Source organism: Channa argus, chromosome 2 (genome assembly GCF_033026475.1).
Source record: "Channa argus isolate prfri chromosome 2, Channa argus male v1.0, whole genome shotgun sequence".
Classification (NCBI taxonomy): Eukaryota; Metazoa; Chordata; class Actinopteri; order Anabantiformes; family Channidae; genus Channa; species Channa argus.
In genome coordinates, this window is record NC_090198.1 from 30943427 (window position 1) to 30969503 (window position 26077).

The following is a 26077-nucleotide window of genomic DNA, read 5'->3' on the forward strand; positions in this document are numbered from 1 at the left end:
CAGGCTGGTTACCTGGTAAAACAGGTGGATTCGGTGACTAGTCAACTTGTTAGCTGGCACTTTTGACTAGCTGGGTAAACACTAACATTTTTAATTTTAGCAAGTACATCATGGATCTTTGTACCTTTTTGGTATTTTACTGTATTGTGCTGAACTACCTACAGTTCCTCACTCTGTCATGTGGTTGTTTTTCTAACGGTTTAACTGCTGAGCCTTAAGCAGATTCTATGACTTGTGAACTCGATCATTTGTTTAACTACAGGTGACAAGAAAACCTGTCTAACTGGTCAACTTTGACTTGGGTTCAATTGTTAAAACTAACTGGTGGGTAAAAAGACAAACCAGCTTAAATGGACATTAGGTATCACAGTGACCGAGCTGTCCTCTGCTGCCAGGCCTCCTGTGGAGGATTAGGGTCATGATCCATCGGCTTTACCTGAGACTGACGCTCAGTCACAAATGATCTAAACACCATTAAGCTCAGTCCAGAGAGAAGCAGGTCAGTGTTTACCTCAGTTAAGAAAGAGAAATATTTCATATGTTTTTCATATGGATGTTAGTGTTTTTATTTTTAATTGCTAAGCTTAAAAATTCTTCTGGAGCCTCTTTATGAACCCGGCACTTAGTTAACAGCATATTTCAGGTTCATATTCAAAATGTATGCATATGAACAAGATTTAATTTGCACACGAGGTAAAGACAGAGGACATAACGTAAAAATAAAGAGAAAACAAACAATGCACATGCTGTAAATTGCTTTGTAAATATGTACCAAATAAATACTGTAAATCTGCCACTAATTTTCACTTTAAACGACACAAAATAATTATTATACAAGATGAAAAAAATATCAATACAAGATGAAGAAAAACAATACTATAAAAATACAAAATAACACTGTACAAGAAGTAGTGACCACTATAGTAGATGAGTGATCACCTGTGGGGCTTTAATGTCAGCCCTCATGTTCATCCCTTTCTTGTTGTTTCTCATATATGTGTATTATAGGATGTTGAGCTGGGTGGTCAAAGTCGTTCCCCAGCCACCTGAGCCCACTCCCAAAAATACTGCGGAGCAGAAGGAGGAGAAAGCAGCTGCACCTCCTGCTCCTGTGAGTCATTTTTATCATGTTTACACATGACAGACACCTGACAAACAGTCACAAAAAGTTATGGATATTTGATTTTCGCATGAAATTTCAAAATGCACCTAAAGTGGACTATATCCTTTACAGGTGAACTTAATTTGACCTTCTCCAAACTTTTGAATGCACATGCCCAGCTCTTCAGTGTTTTAGTACGTTTTGCATAATGTGCTGTTCTCTAAGAAGTTGATTAATTACAAAAGTCTGATCCATGAATCGACCACTAAATGTTCTGGTTCAATGACAATTTGTATTTAAATAGTTCTCTTCATCATGCTGTTCACATTTTGACATCATGAGAACAAGACGACACCTAACAATTAATCGACAATATCTGGCCACTGCGAGGATTCAAACGGGATGTTTTCAAAGGGGAAGTTGTCCCTGAGCTTAGAGTGTCACAGAGTGTCATCAGCAGGTCGAGACTGGAAGAGCCAAAGAAAAGCACAGTAGTGGATGTCTTTTGGCCACATCCCATGTTGATGACCGCTGAGAACAGTGTCCCATTGGAAGAAGCTTGGAACCACCAGGACTCTTCCTAGAACGAGCCAGCCGGCCAAACCTGAGAGATCAAGAGAAAAGGGCCTTAGTCAGGGAGGTGAACAAGAACCCAATGGTCATTCTGGAAGAGCTACAGTGTTTCTCTGTGGAGAGAAGAGAACCTTCCAGAAGAACAACCATCTCTGCAGCACTCCATTAATCAGGTCTGTATAGTAGAGTGGCCAGATGGAAACTACTCCTCGGTAAAAGTCATATGACAGCCTGCCTGGAGTTTGCCAAAAGGCGCTTAAAAGACTCAGACCATGAGAAACCAAATTCTCTGGACTGATGAAACAAAGATTGAACTGTTTGCCAAGTGTCATGTCTGGAAGAAACCAGGCACCGCTCACCACCTGATCAATACCATCCCTACAGTAAAGCATGGTGGTGGCAGCATCATACTGTGGGGATGTTTTTTAGGAGCAGCATCTTGGAGACTAGTCAGGATCGATGGAAAAATGAATGCTGCAATGTACAGAAACATCCTTGATGAAAACCTGTTCCAGAGCACTCAGACTGGGGCGACGGTTCATCTTTCAGCAGGACAACGACCCTAAGAACACAGCCAGGATAACATTAAAAAGGAGTGGACACAGGACAACTGCCCAGAAATAGGTGTTACAAGCTTGTAGCAACATACTCAAAAAGACTAAGGCTGTAATTGGTGCTAAAGGTGCTTCAACAAAGTTTTTTTTTTTTTTATACATTTGCAAAGATTTCAAACAAACTTCTTTCATGTTGTCATTATGAGATATTGTCTGTAGAACTTTGAGGAAAATATTGGATTTGATCCATTTCGAAATAAGGCTGTAACATAAAGAAATGTGGAAATACTCTCAGGACACGCTGTAAGTAGTCATTTCAGAGCATCTTATACTGTTCAGTAAATGGTAAAAACCCTTAGGTCACCAGGAGACTGTCTTGAAATAATCTTCACCAAGAAGCTTTTAACACGTCTTTAATTAAACCTGCAGTAACACGGGTGCAGTGAAACTGATCTCTTCTGCTCAGCAGATTAAAGAAAAGGTCTCACTACATACTGAACACTGTAACTCACAGAAGCTGTTTTCATGTATTTTACCACTATTTACATATTTACTATATTTTTTCTATTTGTATTTAATAAAGAGACATGAAATCAATACATCCACTCTGCTCATCATAGTATTACTATAACAACTAAAACAACCATCTTAGGCCACCATGATTTTTGCACAGTACTCTATGTATTATGTAAATATGTTTATTATTTAACTTATAAATGTGAAAGATGACATAATTTTATGTTTCCAGCAGGAGAAGAAGGTGACATTTCAGGATGAGTGTAAAACTGAAGGTGAGATCATCCACACGGTGAAGCTCACGTTGTTGTTTGATTTTGTTATTCACGCTAAACATAGTTCACTGTTTGATTGACAGCTCAGAAAGCTGACAGAGCCAAGCAGGAAGCAAAGGTAGCAGAGGGGAACAGGTGAGTTAAGTGTGTCTATGGTATGGCTAATCTATGGTATGAAAACAAGAAATAATCATCGTGTGATTTCAATTAGAGTCAACATCTTTCTAATTTAATTTGGAGAAAAAAATTATAATTATTTATATTTATTTGTTTTAACAAAAAAAAAAGGTCCTGTAGCTTTGTTGGCCTGAGTTTGTGACTAGTGTGTGAGTTACAGTAACATCCCATTCTCAGCCCGGCGTCTGGCTCTCAGCCTGGTGTGATGACATGGATCAGCGGAGCTCTGCCTCAACCTGCAGTCGCACCTAACCTGAGCCAGGCCAACTCCACCACCCCGGTGAGGACCACACACACACTGACCCGGGCTCCAACAGAGGCCCCTTCTGCTTTCAGCTCACCAGGAACTTGGGATAGTGTTTTTATGATAATGCTCTGTTTATTTTTTTCTTATTGTCCTTTACAGGAGGAAAATATGGCGAGCAGGTGAGTGTGTGAAGGTGTCTGTGTGTGACACAGTTCAACCAGGAAAGACTTTGAAAGTGAGCCACAAAAATGAATCATTTCTGTATTATTAGTGCAGGAACAGTTTGAAAATTCAGACGTGACATGAAACCTGCTTAAGATGTGAGATGATGGGAATTGTCTCTGCAACTTAACACTTGACTAGGACACAGTCCTCAGTGAATTAAAACATACTTAGAAATTAGCTGGAATGGTGGACTTGATTGTTAGGACGTTACTTTTCACCAGTGGTTCTCAAAGTGTGGGGCATAAAGACATGACAGGTTGGGTGAAGAACAGAAGGACATTTGTCTTATTTTGTGCCTATTTTCATTAATTCTATGGTTTATTCACAATAAAGTGGGTCATCAACATGTAAATTCAAACATCAGTTAGGGACCAGGAGGGAAAAGTGGAACCAGTTCGAAAGTAATTATTTAATGTCGGCATGTTAATTGCAACGGAACAATATAAACGCATTTTCACACAGAGACGCAGAATCGTAAGTAGCAGGTATAACAACATCAATGGATATATTTGTGACACGGACCACCAAAAAAAACTATAGATTCAGCGGCAGCAGAACAACAAGAGACAGAATGTAGGTCTAATCAACCAAAAACAAAACCCTCAAAGAAAATGATGAGGCCTGTCTTTCTCTTGGATTCACCGTAGGGATGGTGGAAGCAGAAGAGAGCCCAATGAGTGTCTTCATTTATAATAAACTAGATTTATTTAGGTAAGACCTGAGACTTCTATTTGGATTAGAGGGCCTGGACACTGATGGTGGCTCGGGGGGGGGGGGGTCATTGACCAAGTCCCAAGCCACGTCTGTAAATAGGACATTGAATCATCATTTTGTTAGTCCATAAAAGATGTAAATTGAAGTTCCTGGTTGAACACTGGTTATAGGTGTTTTGTATAGTTAACATCAAACTAGTTGCTGATGTTTCCTCTGTTCTCTCACTGTGGACGACAGTAAAGCTGAATATAAGTGAGTAATCATCACATGAAGCACTAACTGCCAAAGAGTGAGCTGCTTTCCAAAGCTAAAGAACAAAGCCAATAGAACCTACTTTTCTTGCCACGTATACAAACACACAGTAAAAAGTAAAGCTGCTGGATCTGCAGTCTCTCATACACATCACGTCTGTGTTTTCTCCACAGAAAAGGGGTGATAGCCTGGATCGCTCAGGGTTTGGAGAAGGTTGTTCCTCATCCTGATCTGAAGAGCAAAGAATCTGCAACAGCTGAGCCGCCCACTGAGGTACCACACGTACTGCAGGATGTCCTAAAGTGGACTAATACACTGCCAGGATTTCATTCTGTTCCACTTTAAGTTTTTCAGACCGAATCAGTTCTAGCTCTGTGTACCTAATAAAATGAAATAAAATGAAATCTGTGTATATCTGCACTTTATGTGTAAAACTGGTGGCGTGTTCCTTTAATGTCCGTCTTACCTTGTGTGTGTTCTCAGGTATGTCAGACATCAGCTGCACCAGGTGAGATCAAATGAATGAAAAAAATAAATAAATATATATATATAAAAAGTACAGAGGCTGGATGTTTATCGCTCATGTTCTGTCTTGTGTGTCAGCAGCTGAGCCTCAGGTACTTGTGATGGAGGTGGAATCAGACCGAGAGGATGCCGACAACAAACCTGTGCCACCCAGGTCAGCTGCAGATTTTGTCAATAGATTTAGCTGCACTTCAGTGTGTTTCAAATTCCTGTTGTTCAACATGAAGAGAGACAATCATTTTAAAATCATGGGTCACAGAGCTTTACACGAGATTCAGTGTCATGTTTTCAGATCAATGTCAAAGAAGACATGATGATGTAACTGGACTGAAGTGGGCGTGTTATTCTAAATGCAGCTAATTATGACATATTTGTTAATTTGCTATTTAATGCTATGCTCTGTTGGTTTGGCTGACAGGATGATAGACTGGATAAAACAAGGTATAGAGAAGGTGGTTCCTCAGCCGGAGATCCACATTCGCGCAAAGTCAGACAGCAACGAGAAGACTGAAGCTCCTGCTGCAGCCAAAGGTATAGACCCTGACCAGTTCTTTGTCAGCGTCACTCACAGCCAGGCTTTCAACTAGAGCTGACATGTTGTCATACAAGAGAATCACTACTAATGTCAATGTCTCATTCTGCTTGAAACAGCTCCATCTCCACAACCCCCAGCAGCTCCGAAACCTGCTGCTGACACTGAGAGGTAAGTCTTACTGTAACTCAGAGGTGGAGCTCTTATGACACTGATTGAGAGTCAGGAATGGAGCTTAAAATCTGTCCAAGTGCAGGTCAAGGATGGTCCCTGGTGGTATCACTCAGCCCTTTCCAGTGAAGTCAGATACAGTAACTGACTGTCCCCTCAGTTCTGTGGGTCTCCACTAGTCTCGCAGTTACTAGTTTGATTCCTGGCCCTCGTTCACGCTGCTACAACATCCTTTGTGTGTCCTGAATGTGCCCACACTTCACTCACCGGTGCTCACCACAACAGAAACACTGATTTCTGTTCCGAGCTTGTGCAGCCTTCAGTCCGGACATGTATGATTTCTGTGTTTTCTGTCCGTCTGCAGTTCAATAGAAAATCTAATCATGCTTATTTATTGAGCAAACTCTCAAACACTGATGTTTGTTTTGTCCTTTCAGATCTTCTAAGGAAGCCGAGCAGCAGCCAAAGTAGGTGGAATTGGGTTTAAGGGATAAGGCGAAAGGAAAAAAAACGTATATTTTGGGGTTTTTGAATGCAGGACTTGTACTTGTAAATAAGTATTTTTACATTGTGGTTTTGCTACTTTTACTCGAGCAGGATGTCTGATGATCTGGCAGATGTTTTCTGCTAATGTTTACAAGTGACAGCATAAGAGGATACAGGTTTAGGACAAATGTTTTTGGACACATATTGTGTTTGATTGATCGACCATGTTGGTATTGTGTTGGCAGTATGATGGGCTGGATCGTCAGCGGCATTGGCCGCATGTTGCCTCAGCCGGTGCAGAAGCAGGTTAGTCTCAGCAGTGAGAGGTTCCTCTTCTTAAATTACGTCTAAATCAAGGTTAGAAGCAGATTGTCACTGAATGTATCTATTTTACATTTTCACGCAGGACACAAGCAGTGATGAGGTGCAGAACAGTAAGTAGAACCGTTTCACAGCTCACACTGAAGTCTTGACATTTAAGGACCCGGTTCTACAGCTACAGTTTGCAGTAACACAGGCACAGTGAATGGATTGATTGGTTGGTCACTAGTTGTGTATTGATAGACAGGGGATGGTGTCAGTGATGAAGCGGACTCTAACAGAGCTGCTCTTCTCCTTCTGTTTCAGGGGGGGAATGCAGCAAGAGTCCCTTAAAATAGAAGGAGAAGGAAGAGCAGGACAGAGTCGCTCAATCTGACACTGACAGCATAGTTTGCCTTCGCTCTGCAAACACACATAAGCTAATGCAGATCCCGATCTGGACTGCCAAGAGTTTGGCACTGCTTACTTTTGCTGATCATATTGAGGCAGATATTTCAGTTTAGACATCACAAGCATTTTACTCTGTATTCATGAAAATAAAGACATTGAGTGGTAAAAAAGAGGAATTTGTTGAGTGCTTTTCTTTATGGCAAATTTTAAGGTTGAGGGAATCAACCAACCAACCAACCAACCAATCAATCAATCATGGGTCCATTAAACAATTAATACATGGCCAAATATATGAAGTGTAACCTCCAAGTAACATAAACATCAAGTGTTTCTATTGCATCCCTCACATGTTTGTATAGCACCTGTTCAATCCAGATTAGGGACAATAAATAACCAGTATCATTCAGAACAGGTGGTTGATATTTGCAGTATGTGATGATAACAGATGATCGTCAGCCTTGCTCTCCCTGCTGTGTGCTGTTCAGTTAGCATCGTGCAGAACAAGTCTGACCTGCTGCTAGAGGATGTTGAAATGGAGGAAGCCAAGCAAAAGGTGAAGGAGACAATACAGGAGCCACGGCCACAGCCCAGAAAGAATGTTGAGTCAGTGAGAAAAGAGGTGGGTTTGTTCAGAAGAATCAGCTCTTTAAGCATAGTGTCTACACACTAACAGGAGCATGTTTATATCCAATTGTTGTTACTTACAGGTTACTTAGGTAGCTTGTAGACTACAACAGTGGCTCCTCTGATACTAACAAGTGTTCCTTTCAAATGCCAAGGCACCGATCATGGGTTCCTCTGATATTCTGGTGACCATTTCCTGATACTACCATGGCTTCCTTCATGATGACATGGCCTTTAGGCTGGTTAGTGGCACATTAAGGGTGCAATAGTAATACCAGAAAAGGTACAGCAGGACCTCAGAGGATACTAGTGTAACCCACATGGTAGATATGATGAGACATTCCCCAAATTACCATGCTGCTATCAGATTACTCACTGTGGTACATTAAAGAGTTATCTTCTAGGTTCCAATTACATTTAGTTATTTGGTTTTTATCCTTAGTGACTTACAAGTAAGTAGTAAACACTTGGGACAACTTTGGGGTTCAGTCTTACCCAGGGACACTTCAACATATATCCAGTTGGCCCGGGAGTCAAACCACTAATGTGGTGGGCGACTGTGACAGAGGAAGGTAGAGCGGTTGTCCACCAATCTCACAGTTGTTGGTTCAATCCCCGCCTCCTCTGGTCACATGTCGAAGTGTCCTTGAGCAAGACACTAAACCCCAACTTAGTTGCTCCCGGTGAGTGTTGGCCAGCTGCATAGCAGCTCCCCCATCGGTGTATGAGTGTGCGTGTGATTGTGAGTGTGAATGGGTAAATAAGAAGCAGTGTAAAGTGCTTTGAGTGCCAATAGGTAAAAAAGCGCTATATAAGTGCAAACTATTTCCTAATGCTGTGGTCAGTGGACAACTGATCTACCAGCTGAGCTACAGCCACCACCACTGTACTTTCTGAGGTACAGTGGTACCCAGTTAATATCATGGTAGGTACTTTGAAGAGTCCCATTGTGATGCAGTACAATATAATGGGTTTTGCTGTAGTTAGCATCAGATACAGTTTGTCCTGCAGTAGGTGCTGTGGTGACAGTGGCGCTAGTCATGCTAGCATCACTGTAATAGTCAAAAGGGACTAAACTAGATTCTGTTTTCTCTATGGTCAGTTGCAGACCGAAGATGCTGACACTCAAGTGGATCAACTTACCCCACTGATTGACACCATCAAGAAGGAAGCTGGAGAGGCAGTTCTAGCTCAAATGGAAGAAAGGTCAGTAACTACTGTAATGTGTAATTTATTGTTTTACTCTTCCTCATTCTTCTGTTTGTTCACTATCAGCACCAAACATGAAAATGTTGGCTGTCTCTCTAGTACAGCATCTCAAATGTCTTTGTCACTGTACAGTGTTTCCAGCATTTATGGGACAACTTTATTTTTACGATTGTTTAATTCATACTGAAAACAGTATTTAAACGCGTACTTTCATTCTTGTTTGGTGAGTATTTAAGCTCTTCTCTTTTGTACAGGTTGCAGCGGGAGCGTCTGGAGGCGGCCCGTGTAGCTGAGGAGATGGCCAGGAAGGCAGCAGAAGAGGCAGTGCGACAGCTGGAAGTGGAGCATTCAGCTAAGATTGTCATAGAAAAGCTGCCAGAGTCCATTGAGCAGTAAGTCGCATCAACATCAGTCAAGGCCAAGGCCCTACAACTGCAAATAATACACTTCCAAGAACGAGACTGTTTCCAGCTTGACCTCATGTATGGTTTGAGTTAATGCAGATAATGCAACCTAAGGTGAGATGACCTTAGTAACTGTCTTGCTCTGTTATTAACAGGCTGCCGAACATCCTGGAGGAGGAGAATGAGGATGACCCAGAGTAAGTCCTGCTGTTGTGCTAAGTGAACTCCTCCTCCTCCAACTGGTAGCTCTTATCACCTGACTCTGAGCTGTTGAAGGTTTAGGGTTAGAGTGTAACTTTAAAGGATAATTCTGGTGTATTTAAATGTGGTGGTTCTGCGGCTCATGGTAACTTTGCATCCCCACTTTGGTTGTAGAGATTTGGTGAAACAAGAAGTCAAGCAGCATGAGCCTCATTTCAGAGGTTTGTCACTAAGTTTGGCCAAATCCAGATATCTTCGTTTTTGCATGAGTCATTGTCTCCCATAATCTCTGCAGCAGAGGTGGAGAATGAAGATTTGCATCTTAGCCGACATTAATGTACCAAAGTTACCAGCTGTTAAACAGAAGGGTCTCTCTGGTCGCTACATAATGACACATGTTGTCAATGTGGCAAATATTTTATGTACAGTACTATTCAGATTTGCTTTATAATGCACTTCCTGAGTTTGAGCAGCCTCTGCTGGCAACCTCAGAGCTTAAACTTCAGCCTGATCTTGTAAGGCTCCACTTGATATTCTAATACTTTCTACTTCGGATGCCAATTCCTTTAGCTACTAATTTTTACTGAACCAATGGCCTGAATTGTCTGATGGTGCCTTACCGTTTTGTTTGTTCCTTGCTGCACTGTTCAGGTTGCATAACCTGCACGAGGACAGCGAAGACAGCACAGACAATAGGACTCCTGAGGAAACTAAAGTAGCAGAGGAAAATGACAAAAGCACTGTTGAGGAAGAGGAAAAACCTGATGAGTAAGCTCAGCCATATTTAGATAAAGGCTTGGCCCTGCGATAAGATGGAGGGATGCTCCCATACTTCTAATGATTTAGGTTCAGTTTATCTTTAAACCATCTACAATGAACCTGTTATCTCTGTATCTTGCCTGAACCTCTGATAAAGTTCTGTGCGGAACTCTACAATGTCAATATACACTATGCTGGTGTGGGTTGTACACTTCCTGTGTATAGGTATGTGCCAAGTGCTAGTACTTTGGTATCATCAGATAAAGCTTTTTAGAGCAAGTTGAAGTCCTGCCCTGTACCAGGCTAGTGTTTTTTTTTCTATGGTATCTGTCAAAACCGGACTTTGGTCCTGGGCATCACCTTGTGTCCGTGGTTAACACACCCATTCAAGATGTGTCATGAGTGATGCACCAGAGTAAATGCAAGTTTAGTTGTTTGAGTCCAGATGTTTGCGCCGAAGCAGAAGCAGGCCCAAAGAAGGCCCAACATTTGCTAACTAGATCTGAAACCCACAAAACATGGCCACCACCTGGGGCCAGAGCTGGCTGACATGTGGTACATTGGTAGCACAGCAGCTGAGCTTGTGTAATTTGGCATCATTTATTCTCAAATAGAAGTTATTACATTCTATCTACTTTATTGCTTTGCTAAAATTACAAGGTGGTACAATTCTTCTACAGTTGACTTGAGTAGTGTTGGACTTTGGGTCACAATAGTTTCTTTATACCATAGATTGCTATCTGCTGCATGTTTGTGCAAAGCTTTGCCTTTTCTGCTGTGTTCTCATGGTTTAATTTGACTTTTTGTTGCTTCTGCTATGAATCAGTTCAGAGCTCAAAAGGTAGGTCAGAATTTTCAGTCACCAGACAGAAAGTAAAATTTATATACGTGGGAAAATCTTGGTAAAGTTTTTTTCTCTTGGTTACTATATAATACCAACATCAAAAACCATTATGTATTACAAAAGCTACACCCTGTGACTTTGCTATAGCAACTTTGCTATGAGATCTACACTACTGTCTTTATGGGCCAAGGCCACTAACACTAAGTGAAGATGCAACTTATTGGGGGGCTTATCACAAGGTTTATTCTGCTCTTGTTATGTTTAGTGTTTAGTGGACAAGAGGATAAAGGTACAGTTTAGGAAACAATTTTCTCTTAAAAAGACAAAAAGAAATTAGCTTCACTCCAGGCATTCTAAACCAGCAAAGGCTAACAGATATGATGCTGGAAGGCAGGCAATGGTCAGCCAATGATTGACTGGAAGCCTGAACACACTGGGAAAGTCCAGTAGAGGGGGCAAAAGGCTAAGTCCAAAAAAACGTGGAAGGCTCAGGACAAGAAGTTGACACAGGCGGGTAAAACGGCCAGGAATAGCTGGAAAGCTACGAGAACAGTGGCATTTAAGACATTTAGCATGAGCAGAGAAATCGTTCTGGTTTCTTTTTACAGAAAAAGTATTGAGGGCAGTGGAAACAGGTGTAATGCCTGAGTGAAGCAGGTGATAAGGGAATGGTGCAGGTGTGGAGGGGTATCTGAGGACATCTGGTGGCTAGGGGGAGAAATAGCATGTGACAGAAGGGGTTTCTATAAATCCAGGTCAGTGGGGGAAGTGAAGACAGAGACAACATCAGTAGAAACAGGGCAGAATCCTACAGCTCACCTACCCACCTACCCCTCTTCATCAGGTTCCCAGTAGACAATTATCAGGCTGAAGACCACACCGAGGGTAAACTCCTTGATGGTCAGATGCAGCCTGTTCCAGAAACAGTAAACCCTCCAACTCCACCACAGGAATTCACTGATTCATCAACAGATGTGGAGCCGGTATCTGAGAGGAGAGACCTGGAGAGTCCAGTCCCACAACCAATCACCAAACAACCACAAGCTCCAGTAACCTCCACCACAGATCAGGTGAAGCAGAGCCGAGCAGACACGGAACATTTCTTTATACTGTGGTCAGAAAGCCTCTTGATTTATTTTAGCTCTTCCTGAATTTACTTTACTTTACTTTAAATTAACTGTACGTTGGTGGTTGCAGCTGTTTTCATGCTACAGCTTCTTCAACTGGTTAAAGTAGTGAAGGACCTTTGAGGAAAGTTTAAGGAAAACACTTCTTTTACTAAATGTCACCATAATAACAAATATTAACTTATTGGGGAAATGATATTGATGCTGAGACAGAAACGCAAATTTGATATAAACGAGAAACTTTCATGGCTAAAAAAAAGGAAGAAACAAGTGAACAACTCTGCTTCAAGGGGTTTAGTTTGTGAAAACACATTTTTTTGTGTGTTCTTCCTCAATAGCTGTTACAATTTCATGCATACTACTTTTAGAACTTGTACATGTGTGTATATGCTAAATCCAACTTATCAAAGTAAGTTCTGTGGAAGCGGCTCCTACTTATTGCTTCTTTATTTTTGCCTTCATTAGGCTGCTGCAGCAGCTGCGAAACACGATGAAGGTGGATGTGAAGGTGAGAACTGAAGAACAATTGATAATGTGACACAAGCACGTGACAAAATTTAAAGGCAATTAAAATATAACATAGTTTAGTCTTTACTTTATGTGAACGTACTAACTGGTGCCTCCAGGACCTTGGAAAGTTCTCACTCTGACCATTTCTCCATCCAGCTCCTGTCCTTTGCTCTCCGATAAAGAGTTTTATGCTTCGGTTCCCTCGTGCTGCTGAGTGTCTGAAGAGCTGCAGGAAGCTGATGCATGACCATTACCTCACCCCTCCCAAACTGTCCGTGCCGACCCTGCCGCCGGAGCTTGCTCAGCTGGCCCAGGAGCTGTCACAGCTTCCCAAGCAGGCGCGCCAGTGCTGCATGAGCATCATTAGACGCCTTAACTCCAAATCCCAGCATCCTCCACAGCCTTAATCCCAACCCTCACCTGCAGACCTGTAGAGAAACCTTTTAGATGTTTACCTCTGTGTAGATCTAAACCCTTACTGTGCCAAACAAACTGTCCCTGTCTCTAATTGCTGTCTAACATCCCACATCCTGCTCAACATCACTCCCATCATGCTCTGCAGCTCTGCACTGCTTCACTGTGAGCTGATAGCTAACCACTCTTCAGGTGACCTCAACAGAAGTGCATGTTTGTGACGTGCTGTTCTAACTGTGGCCCCTTTGATGTAAACTGTTCATTTCGCTAAGCAGAGATGTTTCAGGGTTCAAAGAAAATGATTTACAACTTTGTTTCAGTAGCTGTAGTAGAATGTGTGAGAACACCTGTGTTATCTGTGGCCCCTCAGTGTTTTTCCTGCTGTGATTCTCAGGGAGCTGTGGGACAGGGTTGGGTGAAGCTCCGGTGCTGAAGGTGGAGGAAGTAGATCAGAATGTGGAGCAGGAAAAAGGCTTGAACGTCCCCCGAATTATCACAACCCCAGAACCAGACTGTGCACTGCTCCCTGATGTGGCCCTGGCAAGACTGAGGTAACAAACAAGCTGCACATCCGCACTGCTGCTGGGCTGCAGAATCGGGCTCAATAGCCAGGACAATGCTTTTACACTTTCCAACCTAACTGCACTAGTACTGCACTGCACAATGTTGAGATTTTTATAGTATTTCAATTTTATTAGTTTAAATTAGTTTGTTTATTTAATACATTTCAGAGGGAAATATTCATAGTAGCAACATATTATGGTCACACAGCATATGTTGGTTTTCAGACATGAAACTGCCCATAAACTATTTGAAAGGTGTTTCTGCAAAAAACAGCTGCCAATCTGTTAAGTGTGAATCCCAATTTGCTTATTTTCACCTAATGAGGCTCCACACACTGGCTGGAGTACTTACAAAATGCAGTGATAGGAGCTGAGCAATGGTTATGCATAATCAAAACGTTTAAATCCAAACTGACAGAAACGGAACTCAACAGCTCAGCACATAAACATGAAAGTTATAAATAGACTGGACACAAACTGTGTCACATGACCCTCATCTGATATTTATTGCACAAAACCAAGGACTGAAAATATTATGACAGCACATTTTGTTATTCATAGAAACCACAGGTTCTGAACTATGCTAGTGCTTAGCATAGTGCTAAGTGCACATCTGTGTGATGACCTTAAATAAATTAGGCTGTATTTATTTTAGCAAAATGATCTAAGGAAACAAAAATTGTTGACTAATCACAGAAATAATTATGTCAAGCTCCCGTGGGATCAGTGTTTGCAAAATAAACATCAAAGTTTCATGTAGCTTCTATAAAGATTTGTGTGATTGATAAATGGGGATTTACAGTGTGCAGCATTAAAGCACAACCTCAGTGTTAAAGCATCAATAAAATTAAATAGTCCCATGTACTTTTACTCTTACTTTACATTAAATATGTGTTATTTTATTGTCTTTACTCAAGGTAAATTTTAAATGTACCAGTTTTACTTGTAATGATGTTTCCAGCGCAGATGAAAAATATAATTTAACAGACACATTTCTAAACATTTTCTGTTTTTATCTTCATGTTTTTTACATGTTGGTCTCAGTGTCTTCTTGCTCTGTCCCTCTCAGTCCTGCAGGGGATCTGTCTGCAGATGAGGATGATGATGAACTAATGAGGACTGCTCTGAAGACCTGGTCCAGTCAAGGAGACCTGCTGGCTGCAGATGAAGAGTGAGTGAAATCACACAAACACACCTTCTGTCCACTTTTGTCCTCTGTGTTTACAGCCCTATTGTTTTTGTCCTGCAGGACACGTCCTCTATCTGCAGCCAGCGTGGGCAGTGTTGTGGTCCAGGACCGTCTGTATGAGCTTGTCCGCCTGTTTAAAGGTCGAACAGAGCGGCAGAAAGACCGGCTGGTGGACCCGGACGAGTCTGAGGGGGAGAGTCCCACAGCCTGTGAGTTCTGACTCTTCATCATAACTGTTGTTCATTTCCTGATGTTTCATGACAGAACTTGGATTAAAGGGACAGCACTCATTACACCGGTCCATTCATGCTTCCAAGCGTAACAAACTCTAAACAAACGCTACTTTTCTCTAGCAGACTTCACAGCTACAAACACTCGAGTGTTAATGCTGAAAGTCTGACTCCAACAGTAGCAGTTAAAGCAGCAAATTGATGGACAAACTTATTCTTAAGTTTTATTTATTATGACAGAAACTGTCTGTTGTGACAGATCCAAATCAAAATGGTACAATGAAGAATTCTAGTTTTATTACAGCAAGTTTTCATCGTCTTCTCCTTAATGGAGCAGTTTCATCCGGGACATGCAGAGCTGTGCGTATTAGAAGCCAGTTCACTTTCTGTTAAACTCACCAACTAAAACCTGCAGGTGATTTATGGGGGAAGCTCCAGAAGCTTGAGGAGCTGAACCTGAGGGTGAGAGCTTCAGTTGCTGTTTAAATTGATGTCAGGTTGAATCTTTGGTCATGATGGATGTTTAATGTTTAGTTGTGTATTTCAAATTTCCGTATGTGATGTTCATCTGTTCTCTGCAGCCCCAAGCAAAGCTCCACCACCTCCTCCACCCCCACCTCCACCAGCAGAGGAGAAGGACGACGATGCAGTAGGAGCAGCAGAGGAAGAAGAAGAGATTGATCTCCAATTTGAACTTCTGGGACATCCTGTGAAAATTCCCAGATTGCCAAAACTTCCACCAATGCCTGACTGGCTCCGGGCCATCGTGGAGTATCGCTTCCCCTCCAGCATTGACCCCTTCACTGGTAAGCAGAGAGACGGTGTTTGGAAAGAGCTGAACCAGCGAAGAAAATGCTTCTTAAATTTTATTTCAAAATGTGAGGCCCCATTGACAGCGCTGTCTACATGGGAGAAAGTCCCACAGATTAGGAGACTCTTTGTGGTAGTGTTTCCTTTTAGTCCTTTTGTGTCAATGAGGCCTCAGTACTTCACTGTGATCATTGTTTCTCATTTTCAGTTTTCTTTTGCAGCTGTGCTAGTTGTTTGATTCACAAAATCATACATAAACAGTGTGGTGACCTTAGACATTTCTGCTCTTTTGGAAAAATATGTGATATTACATATGTTCATGCATTGTTTCAGGATTTATAAATATTTAAGTTTGCAAGAAAAAAGATGATATCCAAGCTTCCCCCAGCTAACTTTAGTAAAATAGCTAGTGACTACGTTACATCTCTTCAGGAAGCGTAAATCTTTGTCTCCACAGATCTGATCTATGTGGTCTGGCTGTTTTTCGTGGTGGCAGCGTGGAACTGGAATGTGTGGTTGATTCCTGTCCGCTGGGCGTTCCCGTACCAAACCCCTGAAAACATCCACCTGTGGCTGCTGATTGACTACGCCTGCGACCTCATCTACATCACCGACATCCTCGTCTTCCAGCCCAGGCTGCAGTTTGTTCGTGGAGGAGACATCGTGGTCAGTGACAAAACGGCTGGTTTGATTTTAGTGTGTTTGATTTTAGATCCGAGCAGCATCTTTAACCTCAAACTTTTTAATTTCAGTGTGATAAAAAGGACATGAGAGAAAACTACATGACCACTGAGAGATTTAAGGTAAAAATGAAACTGTTACTCTGTCCAAGACAAGTCAGTGCTATCTGTAATTAGGACATAGAAGTTCTTTCAGACCTGGCACCACTGAAACCAATGTTTCCAACCTACAAACGGTCACATTTCACAAAGAACAGATTCACACAATGTAAACAATCTATTTCAGATAAATAATAGAAAATAAAAAGAGACAAATTTCAGATGTGTTGGTGTTTGGTTATGTTTTCCACTGACGAGTATCTGCTGTGTGTTTTACAGATGGATGTCATCAGTCTGTTTCCCATGGAGATATTTTACTACTTCACTGGCGTGAATTCTCTGCTGAGATTCCCTCGTCTGCTGAAGGTTGGGTTTATCTTCATACGTGTTTGTATGCTAATGCTGCAGCACAGAGTGGTTTAGAAAATAAATCCTGTTTCTCCTCTCAGTATATGGCTTTCTTCGAGTTCAATGACAGAATGGAAGCTGTGATGAAGAAAGCCTACATCTACAGGTGGGAAGAACATCTCTACACAATAACAAATATCAGCAAAGGGTGCTGTCAGAAAACAGAAAGGAAGAACTTAACTTCCCCTCCAGGAAAGGAAATAAATCAAACCAGGATGTTGTTAGACATTTTACAAATGTATTCAAATCTTTTAAGTAACAACACCTTGAATCAACTGCATCCATAGACTACTATGCCAAAACGTGTATAAGCAACATCTTCCATTAGGAAATGGTACTGTATATGCTGGTGGAGAACAAGTGGAATCCCACCGGAGAATATACATCTAGGAAATCACCATATGCTAATGAAACAATGCTGCTGAAAGAAATTTGTTTAGGATTTTCAGGTGATAACAGTAGGATAAAGTAACTCATCTATATGAAATTTCAGGGTAAGCGTAGTGTTCACCTTCAGCTTAGAAACAGTTTTCTTGACGGTTTAGAAGTTAAAGTAATTTAACAGTGACTGTGTTTCTGAACCAATAATCAACCTGCTCTATTTTGTGGAAGTTTACAAACCTCTGTCACTTTCACTTCAGAAACACTTAAAATGTGTCTCAGTCAAGGCAACATAAAACAGTGGGTCATCCACATATTGGTTTATCTACAGCATAAAACTCATTATAATGTAATGAAAAGTAGACAAACTGGATCTAAAATTGATCCTTGGGAAACTCCACATGTAATTTTTTTTAAGGCATGTGTTATTTGTGTGTTTTTGTTAATTAAATCATTTCTGTGTGTCAGGGTGATCCGAACCTCCACCTACCTGCTGTACTCTCTGCACATCAACGCATGTCTCTTCTACTGGGGCTCTGACTACGAAGGTCTAGGATCCACCAAATGGGTTTATGATGGAAGAGGCAACGCGTAAGGAAACCACTGTGAAAGTTTGAGAAAACTAAATATTTTAAAGGCAAAACATGTATTTTTTCTTAAAAAGTTGACAGTTTAGATGTTTGTGAGAAAAAATCTGTAAAAATATTTCTTACAGCTACATCCGTTGTTACTACTTTGCTGTGAAGACTTTGATTACAATTGGGGGACTGCCGGACCCCACCACCGTCTTCGAGATTTGCTTCCAGCTTATCAACTACTTTGTTGGCGTCTTTGCTTTTTCTATTATGATTGGTCAGGTCAGTTCATTACTAAACAAATCAGATTTCACTGATGTTTTGCTTACACATCCACTTAATAATAATAATAATAATAATAATAATAATAATAATAATGGCAGGACAGTGGTGAAGTGGTTGTTGCCTCTGCCTCATGTTTCGAATCCTGATTGGCTGCAGCCTTTGTGTGTTGAGTTTGCATGTTGAATGTGATATAAATCTTATTTTTGTCCAAGTGATAATTAAGATAAACCCAGTAACAACACGAAAAACACCAATAATCCACTTTTTTTGAACAGCTCTTGGAAAGGAATAAAACCAAAAGGAAAGCTGGTTTCCTTAAAAGAGATGTAATTCACCAACTCTTGTGCTTTATGAAAGAATTAAAAAAACTTAAAAGATGCCAAATGTCAACGATAAAATAAGGTGAAGGTTTATATTTAGTTTCAGAAGAAATCTGGGATGGTATCTTTCATACTGGTTTCTTATTTCTTTTTTCTCAGATGAGAGACGTGGTCGGAGCGGCAACAGCTGGTGAGAACTATTACCGAGCCTGTATGGACAGCACCATCAAGTACATGAACTCCTACAACATCCCCCGAGAGGTCCAGAACCGCATCAAGACCTGGTACGACTACACCTGGAAAAGCCAGGGCATGCTGGGTAAGAGACAACAGTTGAACCTGAGATGAGCACAAAGCTGACACTTGTGTTCAGGTAAAAAAAGATCAGAGAGAACCAGTCTCTTTCAAAGGAAACCTGTAAATCATCAAACATAACAATGTTACCTCATTATCCCTTAAGCCATTAATTTATACATGACAAATCCAAACTGTATAAAAATATGGATCATGAAAAAAAATCATGAGAATGTTTGAGCTTGTCTTATATTAGAAATCTTAACAAATCTTAACTTGACATAAAATATAAATCTACTCAAGTCATTTCACAGACTGTGTCTCCAGAGGTGCTTACAGAAAGTAACTCAGAGATACAGATTTTACCTGAGTCCCTGAACATGCCACGTTTACTTCAGGTTCACTCAGAGTGTTTTCATCTTTCCCCTGCAGATGAACAGGAGTTGCTGGTGCAACTCCCTGCTAAGATGAGACTGGACATCGCTGTGGACGTCAATTACGCCATCGTCAGTAAAGTCGCACTGTTTCAGGTCAGCAGCAAAGGAAACACACAACCAGGATGAATGGGATGGATCCTTGGTGGTCAAATTTCTTCTACCCTGAAATCTGAACATTGCTTTTCTTTATATCGCCAACCTTTTTATATTTAAACAGGAAGATCTTGTTCGTAAAGCAAAAATGAACAAGTTAACAGACAAAAAGCTGTATCTTTAGCAGATTTTGACAAGCCAGTGAAAGTTAGGAGATGTGGTAGCCGCCCACCACAATGAGAATAACAGAGAAAATAAAATGAGTGAAGACTTTAGGACGTCTCTTAACCCCAAAAGGAAAGGACAAGAATACTAACATGATCTACCACAAAGCTTAATATTGTCTTTAAATGTTCAAATACAAAGTAATTTAAATGTATCTTGAATTAAACAGAATGAATTCTGAACTTATCAAATGGGCTTGAAAAACCTTTTTCTGGAAATCTCCTCCTGCAATAAAGGTTAGAATTTTGTGTCTCTCTCAGGGTTGTGACAGGCAGATGGTGTTTGACATGCTGACCAGGCTCAAGTCTGTCGTCTACCTGCCTGGAGACTTTGTGTGTAAAAAGGTGAGTACACACCTGTGTGAGCTGCTAAACCTGTTACAGAACTGCAGAACATGTGCGTGTGCGTGTGCGTGTGTTGACCCCACATTTCTGCGGACAGGGGGAGATCGGCAGGGAGATGTACATCATCAAACAGGGGGAGGTCCAGGTGGTGGGCGGTCCTGACCTGCAGACGGTGTTTGTCACCATCAGAGCCGGCTCTGTCTTCGGAGAGATCAGGTCTGAGCTGCTTCCTGTCATCCTATAAACCAATTAACTGTATGTCCGTTAGAACAGCAGGCTTAGACTAACAGAGAGGAGCAGATTCAGCTGTGTGATCACTGTGCAGCTGCTTGTGTTGTTCAGCATCTTTGTACACAGCTCTGAAACTTCATGAAGGAGGATTTTCTGCAGCAACGTTATGTTATGTTCAGACAGTTGTTCCTTACAAAAAGGATAATTCATGATCCCAAAATACCCAAATACTGCAGGATTTTCTTTTGATATTTCTTCTACTCCATACTATTTTTCCTCCATCACATTTTTCTTTAATTCACATTTTAGCAAATCACATGAAGGGTATTAAAAATTAAATCATTATTATACCTTAAATAACCCAACAGCAAATAATGTAAAGCTGAAATAATTGTCTTTAACCTGCATTTGGTATCATTAAAGTATTTTTTTTTCTGGTTGTGATAACTTCAGTCTGAGGATTTTCTGCTTTTTCCTTCAAATTATTTAAATTTTTTAATGATGGTTAATAAGGTTTGGACAGTGCAGGCACCACTGTGGACTCACTGATTCTGTCACAAACTCAATCCACTTATTAATCCTCAAAGCGAATAATCTTTAACTTAAAGACAATATTAAAATATTTATAATAGCAGTAATAATAATTATATAATAATAATAATAATAACAGTCACAGGGGCACTTTCTTTAAGTTGTTTATATACAATTCTCTGCATCTACTTCCTGTTAGTAGTTATGCTTAGTAAACCATTGTTTGGGCAGAAAACTAGTGGTCGACAGTTTCTATATGTCTTTCATTGATCAGGGACAGATCTAGAGTGGACATGTCCTCTGCTGCACAACCTCTGGACCAAATTCAGTTAATCGATCTGGTTATTAACGTTTACAAAAGTCAAACTAATGTTACTATTTCAGCCTAAATCACTGCTGACATACGTATCACTCCTCTCTGATTGACTCAGTTTACTGGCAGGAGGTGGAGGAAACCGCCGTACGGCCAACGTAAAAGCGCACGGATTCGCCAACCTCTTCATCCTGGACAAAAAGGACCTGGCAGAAATCCTGGTGCACTACCCAGAGTCCCAGAAGCTGCTCCGCAAGAAGGCCAAGTAAGACGAGATTGTAAACCACATATCATACACTAAATCGAGGCTTCTAAAGTTGTAGCTTCAGTATAAAAAGCTTCTGAAGAGAAGTAATCTGAACAGTTGATGATCATATCTGAAAGCAACAAATATTCCTCCTTCCACCAATTAGACAGTTGCAATCCCAAATGTGAGACTGTGACATACTTTGATCGCTGCATCATACATGAAAAGGAAAACCACAAATCCTGACATTTAAGGAACCATTTAGAGAAAACTGGGGCTTTTTGCTCGATTTTAGTCACAAATGAAAAGCTAGGCAGTCGGGACTGCTAATGAGGACCCCGTGATGGGCTGCTTGGTGCATAGGACCTGAGGGGTCAGGCGGCTCCTGGTCCAGAGATTCTATACGAAGTGACAGCTAATATTTCTTGTTTGTTAAAAGATAAAAAATGGCCAACTGCAAAACAATAGGGAGATTAAAAAAAACAAAAGCATGACTGTTAAAAAAGACACAAAAGAGAAGCATGTTGTCAGCTGAGCTAAAAGAATAAAAATGTCTCACTTATTGCTTATTAAGTTTTGTGGTCAGCACTTTGTTCCATGTGGTCACATGTTGGTGGAAAACTGTATCACTGCAGACAACAACAATAAGATCAACAGCTTCATCACAAAGCAGTTTTTGTTAGAGACAGTTTTTTTAGAAAAGGACAGTGGTTGTTGATGAAAGTCTTGAGTTTTAAAAGTCTTATAAAGATCAAATGGGTGCAGCAGCAGGATGCTCCACCTGCCTGCGTCTGTCTCCAAGTGTCTCGCCCTGTGTCTGTCTGCGTCCATTTGTCTCCTCTCTGTTGTGTCCTGAACAGGATTAGACTCAGCTCTAATCTGCTGGCTTCGTTCTACTTGGTTGTGCAGACAGTTGAAGAACTGGGTCAGATCAGTGCAGAGACCATGATCTGAACCATGTTCCGAGTCAGATCATGGTGCTGCAGGACAGTGGGTGGACGTGCTGGAGATGCTCTTTAGTTTTACTGTGTTTGTAGGTCAGATTCTTTGTGTAGTAAGTTAGGCAAAGGTTTTTGTGTTTTCCTTTGGCTCTTCATCCGATCTCTGTGTTTGTGCAGGAAGATGCTGACGAAGGACAAGAAGCCAGAGGAAAAGGAGGGAGTTAAGGAGGCAGTGGAAGTCATCCCACCCAGACCGGAAACCCCCAAACTGTTTAAGGCAGCGCTGAAGGTGACGGAGCAGGCGGGACTAGAGGGGACCTTTACCAAACTGAAGAAGGCCTACAAACCATCTGAGGGCGCAGCAGAGGTACAGAACAAAACCCGACTTCCTAGGTTCATCCAAAGCTTTTTCATAATTTACTTATTGGAAAGTTTGCTTTATTAACTGTGGAGACAGTCCTGTCAAATTCAACCTGTAGCAGCAGCTACGCAGAGTTTTACATTTCTTTTAACCATAGTTATATAGTTATATCCTGATGATGATACTAAATGAACCCAATCAAGAATCTATTCTTAAACATAAACTATGCTGATGAATAAAGTCTTTAATCTCCACCTGTTACTTACTTGATAACACTAAAAATGCTCAGAGAGCTTTTAAGTTGCGTATCTGCTGATACAGTTTGCAGAGGACAAGAAAAGAAATAGATTTTTGAAGTTTGTGCCCATCAATCTATATGCAAAAGATCCAAATTAAAAATAGTATTTTAATGTTGCATGTGAATCACAAATTAAAAACTGAAATCTGAGATTCCCGATGAAGAAAGTGAAACCTCCAGCCCCAATTTAGACGCTTCAGAAAGACCCTTCCCCTCACACTGTAGCAGAACTGTGCTAATTTTTCTCTCATGCTCTTTTGTCTCTCCTAGGCCCCCACCTCCATCTCCCCACATCCCCCTCCCTCTCCGATGCATCGCTGCTCTGTCGTTCCTCTTGTTCCAGTTAAGGATGATGACGACGCAGTGGCAGAGACGGCCGACAGCTCCTTCGTCATCCGGATGACACCACAACAAGAAGGAGAGGAGCTGCTCACAGTGGAGGTGACGCCGAGGGAGGAGGAGGAGGAGGAGAAGAGGGGGGAGGAGCTGGAGGCAGCAGAAGAGTAATTGGACAGGACAGGATGCTCCTCCACCTGCCTCCTCGTATTCTGCTGTAAGTGAATGACAGACCCCAGTGCATTGTGGTCCCGGGCTGTTGGCTCTGCCTCTTCTTCTCGTCGTTTGAACGTGAAACATGTTTCCAGTTGAACAGTGCAGTGTTGATCCTCAAGTGTAAAAGTATCCGAGGTGTGTTACGTTCATCCTCCCCTCATCCCAACACACTGAGCATTTGGATCCTGGTGACGGAAACTTGTCGGCATCAATCCATCGATGACAGCAGCTCCAACTTATCTGGACATATCAAGAGTCCTGTGATCTGCAACTGTATCATTTCACAGTATTTCACAGTATTTCGGCCATAATGATAAAAATCATGATCTGAACATATAGAACCATTGGACCAAATGTTTTAGGCAAAGGTAGAACACAAAAAGACAAAAAGTGACAAAAATAAAAGTACTCCATATTTAGAATGACTCATTTTCAGAATATTTTGTGTCATATGGAAAATTGTCTGCACTTATATAGCGCTTTTGTACCTTCTGGCACTCAAAGCACTTTACATTACACTTCGACATGTGACCGGAGGAGCCAGGGGTTTCAACTGGTGGTCTAAGGCCCTCTGGTGGTCTGTGAAAGGTTTGCAGGGGGTCCCTGGCTCAGTACAATAGTTACATAAAATTGACATAAATTATTGTTTATGAATAATCACATTTATGCAAATATACTATTTAGAACAGCCAAAGTAACTTTAGGAATAAATATAATGTCTAAACTAAATCTGAAAATCAGCTGGAAATGATCAAATAGATTTAAACAAATCTATGTATTGCCTGTAAAACATAGTGAAGTACATGCTTTACAGAAAATACAGTACAAAATAGCTCATAATTGTGTTGACATAAGGATTTTGAGTTAATGTTCTTTCCACTATCAGTAACTGGATTACACGCAGTAATGGAAAATGCCAATTCAACGTGTTCTGCACATGCCAACCACAAACCACGAGGGAAACTCTGGAGAGTAGCAACAGTAGAGAAGAAGAAGAAGCGTGATGAAAAAATGATGAATATGAAGCAGAACATGGACACTGACCCACAGGTTACAAACCATCACTGTGTGAAACAGTGGTTGCACGTGGCCTTCGGTGGAGACTCTGTCCTAAACTCCACAGGAAATAAAAGCTTTGTCCACCATGAAAAATGAGCTCCACAGATGAAACCCCTTTACTTTGTTTGTTCTTCCTCCTCCTCTGTCTTCACGTTTTTCTTGTCCTTGGGTGTATGTGATGATCACTGGGACATGTAGGGTCCAGACTTAGGGTTAGTCTGACCAGACCCGTGGTTTCTCACATATCCAGCACTGGATTCTCCAGTTTGTTTTTGGGAGTAATTCTTGTTTTTTAACGTCTTCATTAACTTGTTCAGGATCCATCATAGAGATTCGGGAACTAGTGATGGAACACTCCAAGCTGACGAATTATTACAGTATTGAGTTTTCAAAGCAGAAGCTTCGCCAGATTTACAATTACACTCATATTTGAAAACTGTCACACTGCTTTTGAAAAACTGATCTGCTTCTAACTCTAACATGAAAACATCTTGTGTTTTGATCAACTGTTTTAGTGTAATTTGCATGTAATACAGTGGTTTGACCAGCAGATACTTAATCTTTGTTAGATGCTTTGAAAACCCAGTGAACACAGCAACACAGTTGCTTCATGTTAATTCAGTGTTTCAGAAAGCTTCCGTACTTCAGCACCAACCACCGCTGATGCTCAGTTTTCCTCCACTTTGTTTGAACGTCCCTCACAGGGACTGGATATTGGCTGCAGAGCTCTACAGATTCAACAGGAGCTCAGCAAAACCTCAGAGGAAAACTGAAAAAATTACTTTGTTTATGCAGGTTTTCTATGACACAGTTCGGCTACAGCCGGGTGGGTAGTAATCAGGAACGTCTTCATTCCAGCGGAAAGCCAACAGAGTCAGTAAATTACCGGACGTGATGGATTTCCTTATTGGAGCAGCTTCTGATTCTGATGATGGTGTAGAGGTTACTGCCGTGTGATGGTTTTACTGATGTGTCGCGTTGGTGGTCAGAGGACGACCTTCAGCTCTGCAGCATCCAGCTGTGATCAGTCTGCCTGAACAGCTCAATAACTGTCTGACACAATTTACTCTCCACCACTTTTCAGGTCATTCTGGATCATGAGGGCAAGAGACACAGAACCAGTTTTTATTGTGGTCATGGTTCATTCAGGGCCGGCATCAGCACAGTATTTTGCCCACAAGCTTTATGGTGAAGTGCTCATGAAAACCAGTTTAAAACTGTAGTTAGAGACAGTGAGTTGTTAAATAACCACAATGATTTATGCACATTTCCATAGATTGTGCTTTAATAGTAGACACATCTGTAGTCTCACTGTTTGACACCAGTGTCTGTCTCCTCTGAGCTCTCTGCCGAGGAAATAAAGAGCTGGACCCTCCCAGGAATACAAACACTGAGTCTAAGTGCATGAGGGGAAATGCTTCAGGAAGCAGAGGAAACGTTCATTGTGTTGGTCTGAGCC

The 26077-nt window shown here is 41.3% G+C and overlaps 1 protein-coding gene across 1 annotated transcript; it reads left to right on the plus strand.

Annotated features, from left to right (window-relative positions):
* The first annotated feature begins 1009 nt into the window (after positions 1-1009).
* On the plus strand, positions 1010-24161 carry cngb1a (cyclic nucleotide gated channel subunit beta 1a). The gene is made up of 37 exons (XM_067493132.1): positions 1010-1111; positions 2978-3020; positions 3104-3155; positions 3375-3477; positions 3604-3623; positions 4809-4908; positions 5119-5143; positions 5239-5314; positions 5579-5691; positions 5812-5863; positions 6301-6330; positions 6595-6655; positions 6756-6783; positions 7546-7679; positions 8793-8890; positions 9148-9285; positions 9453-9494; positions 10150-10266; positions 11946-12171; positions 12694-12736; positions 13547-13666; positions 14760-14886; positions 14965-15113; positions 15716-15940; positions 16402-16610; positions 16697-16747; positions 17003-17089; positions 17173-17237; positions 17981-18103; positions 18228-18369; positions 18852-19011; positions 19419-19516; positions 20002-20085; positions 20183-20301; positions 21279-21425; positions 22526-22715; positions 23278-24161. Exons 1-37 carry the CDS (start codon positions 1010-1012, stop codon positions 23512-23514), a joined length of 3936 nt encoding a protein of 1311 aa, XP_067349233.1. The 3' UTR covers positions 23515-24161.
* The last annotated feature ends 1916 nt before the right edge of the window (positions 24162-26077 follow it).